General features: G+C 55.7%; 1 protein-coding gene across 1 annotated transcript; it reads left to right on the top strand.

Annotated features, from left to right (window-relative positions):
* Window positions 1–6,121, top strand: Kiaa2013 (KIAA2013 ortholog; the record flags this gene model as incomplete). Its single annotated transcript, XM_004639744.2, has 3 exons — window positions 1–865; window positions 3,162–4,015; window positions 5,370–6,121. Coding segments are annotated over 3 exons (1,737 nt in total), but the record flags the coding sequence as incomplete, so codon positions are not given.
* Window positions 6,122–8,061: the final 1,940 nt, after the last annotated feature.

The following is an 8,061-nucleotide window of genomic DNA, read 5'->3' as shown; positions in this document are numbered from 1 at the left end:
CCGGGCGCCGCCGAGCCTTCCGCCTGCCTGGAGGCGGCCACGCGTGCCTGGCGCGGCCTGCGGGAGCGCGGCGAGGCCGTGCCGCTGGGCCCTGGAGTGCCCGCCCTAGTGGGCAACGGCTTCCTGGCGCTGGACGTGACCTCCAACCGGCTGTGGGTGACTCCCGGGGAGCGGGAGCCCGCCGTGGCGCCGGACTTCGCGCCCTGGGTGCAGCTGCGCCCGCTGAACGCTCTGGCCGAGGCGGCCGAGGCGGTGCTGCTGCTGCGGGAGGGGCTGCTTCGCCGGGTGCGCTGCCTACAGCTCGGCGCTCCGGGCCCCGGCCCTGCCGCCGCCGGCGCGGGTCCTGCCTCGGCCGCTGGCCTCTCCTCCGGCGCTGGCCGCGACTGCGTACTGCTGCAGGAAGACTTTCTGGCGCACCGGGGCCGACCCCACGTCTATCTGCAGCGCATCCAGCTCAACAACCCGACGGAGCGTGTGGCCGCACTGCAGACTGTGGGTCCCACCGCCGGCCCGCTGCCCAAGGCCTTCACCAGTACTCTGGAGAAGGTCGGAGACCATCAGTTTCTCCTCTACTCCGGCCGGTCCGCCGTCTTTCCCGCGGGCCCGGTGCACCTGGTCGTGGTGGCCGCCAAGAAGCTGGTGAACCGGCTTCAGGTGGCTCCCAAGTCGCAGCTGGACGAGACGGTGCTGTGGGTAGTACACATCTCCGAGCCCATCCTCCCCCAGCTGCTCAAAATCAGAGCAGCCAAGGAGCTCAAGGTTCTCCAGGACTTGGCCCGGAAGGAAATGCTGGAGCTCTTGGAGATGCCGGCAGCTGAGCTGCTTCAGGACCACCAGCACCTCTGGGCTCAGCTCTTCAGCCCAGGTGAGACCTGCCGAGTGCTTGGTGCACAGTACATATCCCACAGGAGAGGGCACAGGGCCCTCCTTAGCAGTGTTCCGCTGAGGGCTGCAGGGGTGACACTGAACACAACCTGGATGTTGCATTTGATTGGGGGAAGAGTCCGTGCTCAGGCACTGAACAGCTGAGTAACCATGGATTCATAGCCCTCTGGGGTGGTATTTAATGTTTCGCTCACCTCAGAAGGCTTTTATGAGATTTAAGTGAAAGATCGATTGTAAATGTTGGGTCTTATTTGTTCCTATAGGTGAGGTTTGATTTGAGTGGGTGGGCCGGTGGGGGTGTCTGTGCCTGACTCCTATGAAGCCGAGGTGGGCTTTGCCCTTGGGCTTGAATTCCCCTCTCAGCAGGTTGGACTGGTCCTACCACACAAAAACTTTTCTTCCTCCTTGGTTGTTTAAGAAAGTCCTATTAGCAGTGAGAGGGATTTTGGCTCAGGGCTCTGGTTACTTACACAGAGTGTAATTCATTCGGGTATTTATTGACTGCTTCTGGCCAGGGCTGGAAGAAGTGAACAAAACAAAGTTCCTGTTTCCTGGTGCTTGCTTAAGTCAGGCTGGGAGGCAGACAGACAGCAGAAAATGGAAATTTAAGACAGCTTTTGGAAAGAGTTGAAACTGACAGGTGGGGGTGGATTTGGGGGGCTTGGCTTAGCTCTATCTTCCCAGTGTCTCTGAGGAGTAAACCCTAGGCTGAGGCCTGAGTGGTGACCAGCAGTCAGTTATGCGGGAGGAAGGATACAGAGGGGACTGGAGCTCATCCTGGAGCAGGAGCGTGGAAGGCATGTGGCTGGCAGGGGTGAGCGATGAGAGGGTGGCTGGCCTAAAGGCCTCAGTGAGGATTGAATTTTATTCCAAGAGAAATGGGAAAATGGCAGAGATGTGGTCTGATAGCATCTGAAAACATCCCTGCTCCTGTGTTCAGAGTAAGTGTGGATCCCAGGTGAGGGAGGAAAGAAGCTGGACCAAGTTTGTGACTTTGGAGAGGGATGCCGTGGGTGGATCCTGATGCTTTGGGCCGTGTAGCTGCTGGGACAGGCTTTGGCTGCAGGAGTGGGGGTGTGTGCGGTTGCTGGCTGACAGCTTAGCGCAGGCTAGATTTGAGGCTGAGAGTCTGTGCCCTGTCAGGTGTCCAGTCAGACATCCAGGGGCCAGATGGCTGCCTGAGTTTCGAATTGATTCAGATTTGGGGGTTGTCTATGTGACACCCATGTAAGTATGTATATAGCAATCAGATTGTTACAAAATTGGGAAATGTCACTACAGGACAGCTCCGCCAACGAAAAGCCAGGGCTCCTCAGCAGAACATTGAAGGGGTTTGGGGTCCTCGTCCGACCCTTTGGAGGGCATGTGGGGCAGTGAGTGGTCCCACATGTCTTGGGCACAACTCAGGGAGGTGACTTTTTTTTTTTTTTTTTTTAATTGTGGAACCAGGGATTGAACTCAGAACCTTGCACTTGGCAGGCAGGTGCTTTTTCTACTGAGTTGTCTCATCAGCCCCAGGGAGGTGACTTCTTAAGAATTCCCAAGACTCTGTGCAGGCACCAAAAGGACACCTAAAACTCCCTGGCAGTGACCTAGCCCTGTATCTTGGCCATTGGATGGCTGGACCAGGAAAGGCGGGCTTCCACCCTGAGGGTGGACTGTGCACAGTTGGGGCGGGGCTTTAGGAGGTAGGAGTTTTGTAGTAGGGTTCTAGCTCTGTAAGTATTGTTGGATTTGAATGCAAGGGGGTGTCTCTGAATCTCCTTATCATAGACTTGGCAAAACTGATTTTACTTGAAAAAAAAAACAAAAACAAACCAAACCCAAAACTACAGGACTGGCCAGAGGGATGGAGAAACATCCACGGATGCCTGGGGCACAAATGAGGGGCCTGACCATCCAGTTAGGGCCAAGTCTCAGCTCTGTGGAAGACCCCACTGTCATGAATGAGACTTTAGGTTTTAGGCCCATGGGCTCCAGTTAGTCGTGTTAGACCGACAGGATGACTTTCTCACCCCTGAGGGGACCAGGACCAGGACTGGGGCCTAGATTTCTTCTTTGGAGAGTTTGGATATTGATATGTAGCCCAGGCTGGCTATTCTCAAATTCTTGGCGATCCTCCTGCTTCAGCCTCCTTAGTACTGAGCTGACAGGTCTGCTCCACACCACTCCTGGCTAGGACCTAAACTTCACCCCTCTGCCTCCGTCCCTGTTCCCCTCCACTGCTCCTGCCGGACCTTTTCTCCTAACATGCAGCCCTGTGTATGGTGTTCTAGGGGTGGAAATGAAGAAGATCACTGACATGCACACACCGTCGGGCCTGACTGTGAACCTGACACTCTACTACATGCTGTCCTGCTCACCAACCCCGCTGCTCAACCCCTCCCTGAACCGCCGGGAGCGGGAGCAGATGGAGGCCATGCTCAGCTACGAAGACCACTGCTTCAGCGGCCACGCCACCATGCATGCTGAGAACCTGTGGCCAGGCCGGCTGGGTTCGGTGCAGCAGATCCTGCAGCTCTCTGCCCTGTGGAGGCTGACCCTCCAGAAGCGCGGCTGCAAGGGGCTGGTGAAGGCAGGTGCCCCCGGCATCCTTCAGGGCATGGTGCTCAGCTTCGGGGGGCTGCAGTTCACTGAGAACCACCTACAGTTCCAGGCTGACCCCGATGTGCTGCACAACAGCTATGCGCTGCATGGGATCCGCTACAAGAACGACCACATTGACCTGGCCGTGCTGGCAGACGCTGAAGGCAAGCCCTATCTGCATGTGTCTGTGGAGGCCCGCGGGCAGCCCGGCAAGATCTACGCCTGTGAGGCAGGCTGCCTGCAGGAGCCGGTGGAGCTCACAGCTGCACCCGGTGGCCACACCTTCTCCGTCATGGTGACGCAGCCCATCACACCGCTGCTCTACATCTCCACAGACCTCACGCACCTGCAGGACCTGCGGCACACGCTGCATCTCAAGGCCATTCTGGCCCACGACGAGCACATGGCTCAGCAGGACCCTGGGCTGCCCTTCCTCTTCTGGTTCAGCGTGGCCTCTCTCATCACCCTCTTCCACCTCTTCCTCTTCAAACTCATCTACAACGAGTACTGCGGGCCCGGAGCCAAGCCCCTCTTTAGGAGCAAGGTAGGCCACTTGTCCCTTGGGCGTGAGGCTTCCATCTACTTAGTCCGGGGGCCAGCTGGGTGAGGGCAGCCTGGGCAGGATCAGGTCCTAAGACTACCACAGCTGTCAGTCCCAGAGAAAAGAGCAAGAGTGGTTTGAGAGGCCATCCAAGAGTGACTTCATGTAAGGCAAGGAGGCACGTGCTTGTCATCCTAGCTCTTGGGAAACTGAGGCAGGGGGATCACTGAGAGTTCAAGGCCAGCCTGAACTGCATAGCAAGACCCTATCTCACAACCAAAACAAAAAAAATGATGTCAGAGAGGAGATCCTAAGAAGGGCCAGGAGTTGAGGGACAGATGCATCCACTGTCTTCCTCTCCGCCTGCTGACACATAATAGGCCCTGAGTGGCTGTCACGTCCTGTCCTCACCCGAGAGCTAGTGCATTGCCCCGGAGGCCGGTACCTCAGTGTGGGCCTGCAGTTGCGGTGGTCATCAAGGCCTGTGGACACCCAGGAAGCATTCATTCCCCTCCTGTTTCCCAAAACATTGTTGCCCTCAAGAAGCTGTGACTTTGACCACAGCTGCTGCAGATTGTCACTTGCTCATTGCTGGGGGCCGCTGTCGTGTCATGGTGAAGCTGTCTTTTGCCTACCAGTTGGCGCCTGCGCCATCCACTGTCATGGCCACTCGGGAGAGGCCAGAGGGGCCCTTGTGGCAGCAGTGGGCCCGAAAGACCTAGGCTTTTCTTTCCTGGTCCCCTCCAGTTCCGCTCCCTGTCCCTCCCTCTCCTCTCCCACCCTTTCTCCCACTTCCGTTCTCCTTCCTCTCCCACCTCTCCCTTTCCTGTCCTGGTGTTTCTTATCAAAGGATTGGCCTAGGGAGATTCCTAATAATGATGGGAAGGGCTGGGGGTGCAGTTCAGTGGTAGAGCCCCTTGGGTTCAATCCCTGGTACCAGTGAGTGAGTGAATGAGTGAATGAATGCGTGCATGCCAGCAAGCCCAGGTCCCAGGCGGAAGGGCCCTGTCCCACCCATGAGTCTCTGGCTTCTGGCCCACGGGCAGAACGTGGAAGAGGAAGTGGGATCTGCAGGAGAAGGGAGAACGACCTGGCCTGGGCAGTGGCCTTCCCTGGGTCGTGTCCTGCGTCAGCAGGAGTAGCAGGGGCCCACCTGGACACCGCGGGATCTGCCACTGCCTTCTCCTGCTGGCGTCTCCCATTGTGTACAGCCTTGGCTCCGCACACAGTGGGATGACATGAGAACCGACATGCTCGGGCCGCCTGAGGAGGTCCCCAGGCTCCATCCACGGGCCCTGGGCTCAGGCTTTCAGCCGGGGTGGCAGTGACACTGACCTTTGTTCCCTTTGCCAAACAGGAAGATCCCAGTGTCTGAGGGATTTCAGTCTGTGCTCAGCCACCATTTGCACAGATAGCACTGGGCACTCTGCGGCTGCGAGCGGGGTCCTCCGGAGTACCCACCCTTTGTGCCTTGTCCGGGACAGCGACGCGACAGCGATGGTGGATACAGGTCGGCATCGGAAGGACGAGAGCCGCGCAGGGAGGGAGGGGCCGCGGGCATCGCGCGAGCTTTCTGCTCAGCGAAGTGAACTGGTAGGGAATACTTGAAATTGAACTCTCTCTCCTTCCTTTCTCCCTGTTCCTGTCCCAGGAAGCACCCCCTTTTCAAAAGACTCGTTTAGAAAATGGTGTTCTTTTCCTCACCTAATGTGTCCCCCCCCCTCCCCCCCCCCCGTACCGGGAATCGAACTCACGACCTTGCATTTGCCAGGCAGGTGCTGTGCCGCTGAGCTCTTATCTCCGGCCCAATGCATTCTTTCTTGAATGAATTTTCTAATTTATTTTTGTTGGGATCTCGCTAGGTCTAGGTAGTGAGTGCTGGCAGCAACGCCCGACCCCCAGGGGCTTGGCCTCCTCTCAGGGGACAATGTGGCCACCCTGTCCCCTGGGTTTGCACATTGACTCCTATCATGAGCCTGTGGACAGCTGTGGTTTTGTACTTTTGGGCTTCGGGGTGTTTAACTTTTTAGTGATTGATGATTATTGGGATTTGAAATACCAAAGCTTTTTTTTGTTCTGTTTTTAAATAAACTTTCAAATTTCCCTGACTGGTCGGTGTGTGGTTGAAACCCCAGGGCACATGGGTGCCACCTTCCCCACTCCCCAGACTGGGTGGCCTGAAGGGAGCCCTCGCCTCTCCACCCCTGGGGTACTGGCTCCTCTCCTAAGGGGCAGGCACCTCAAGGGCTCATGGGGCTACCAGTGAGTGGACCAGGTGAGGGTCCTTAGTGTTCTCTGAGCGCCCCGCTATGGTGCCTTCTCCCTAAAGGGCTCAGCTCTCTGGCCCCCACTTTTTCTAGCCCTAAGGCAGTAGCAGAAAAAAAAAGCCCTGAGTTGCGCTGGGCATGGTATGTCAGAGGCTGAGGCAAGAGGAGCATAGGTTCAGGATCAGCCTCAGCAGTGCCTGAGACCGGCTCAGGAGGGGAAAAGCCAAGCATGGCGGTACAATACCGTAACCTCAGCACTTGGGAGGCTGAGGCAGGAGGATCCTTGTGAATATGAGGCCAGTCTGGACTAGTTCATGGCCACCCTGAACTGTATAGCAAGACCCTGTCTGCTGAACTTGGAACTGGGTGCGTTGTGGGTGCCTAGGAGTTGAAAAGGAAGCTGCGGCTGGGTGTGATGACATACCTTTTTTCCTAGCGCTCTAGAAGGCCGAGACAGGAGCACCAAAAACTTGAGCCCTGCCTGGGCAACTTCACAATTTAATGAACTCTCGTCACAAAATAAAGGGCCTGGGATGTAGCTTAGTGTGACAGTGTTAGTCCCCGGCACCACCAAACAAAGCAGCCTACAGTAGCCCTTCGCTGTTTTGCGGTTTGTCTTTGACAGACTCACTGATTTGTGGGTTTTCAAAAAATATTAATCTAAATTATCTTGAATTTTTCACTATATTATGGGATTTTGCAGTACTATACAGTATTCATATGTTAAAATTACATAGGTTTATGAGTTTAGAAATGTTTTGTATTTTTTTTTGTATTTTAGGGAAGGGTCTACAGGGTGCTCAGAGTCTCACTACTAGATTGGACTCGTAGTGATCCACCTGCTTATAGCCTCCCAAGAGCTGGGCTTACAGGCGCATGCCACCACGCCCAGTCTCAACTGCAGTCTCAGCACGCCCCATGCCCCCCCCACGCCCCAGGGGTGGGGCCCGCATTGCAAGCATCGGAACCGAACCCCAGGCCCCTGCACCGGCTTGCATGCGCTTTAATCCGCTGAGCTCTTTGGCCAGCCTTAGAAAATGTTTAGAAGTGTTATTTTTAAGAGTGTGGGAAGGGTTTATAAAGCCTTAAAATATATATAAATACTAAAATATAACGCCACGACTTTGCTAATTTCCACTCATCACGGGTGTGTCTGGAATGTCACCTCACCATAAGTGAGGGACCGCTGTATGGAGCAGAATTTGAATGAGGTAATATTTATAGGTTTCGTCTAGGTGTCTCATATCAGCAGGGCTCCCTGGATGCTGAGAGACAGGAACCTGGGCTTCGGACAAAATCATTTGTCCAAGGCCACACGGCTGTCAGTGCAGACCACCCAGGTGGTGTGAGAGCCACAGCTGCAGTCTACCTCGTACTTACCAACAGCTGGAGAGCTGGTTGGAATTGTATTTACTCTCTGAAAGCCCACCCAGATGGCCTGGTCCAAGGCGCCACCTTTGCCTCTTGCCATTGCTCTGGCAACCAGCTGTGCACACAGGTGTGGCTTTGCACCACCTGCCTTCGGCCACGCTCATCTTGGGGAAGCCAGCTGCTCAGTGCTACGTGTAGGGGGAACCCTAATGCAGGAGCCTTAATGCAGGGGGAACAGTGCAGGAGGAACCTGGAAGCATGTGAAGTCAGCCTGGGCTGCGGAGCAAAATCAAGACTGGCAACAAAACCAGAACAAAGCAAAGTTTATAGCCTGGAACTAGAACGCCACTGGAGCCCAGCCTCGAGACATCCTGACTTTGAGCCTTCAGAGCTGTGGGAAACAATTTTATG

Source organism: Octodon degus, unplaced genomic scaffold, assembly GCF_000260255.1.
Source record: "Octodon degus isolate 3935 unplaced genomic scaffold, OctDeg1.0 scaffold00113, whole genome shotgun sequence".
NCBI classification, from domain to species: domain Eukaryota; kingdom Metazoa; phylum Chordata; class Mammalia; order Rodentia; family Octodontidae; genus Octodon; species Octodon degus.
The sequence above is the reverse complement of the archived record's forward strand: the minus strand, read 5'-3'. Positions and strand labels throughout refer to the sequence as shown.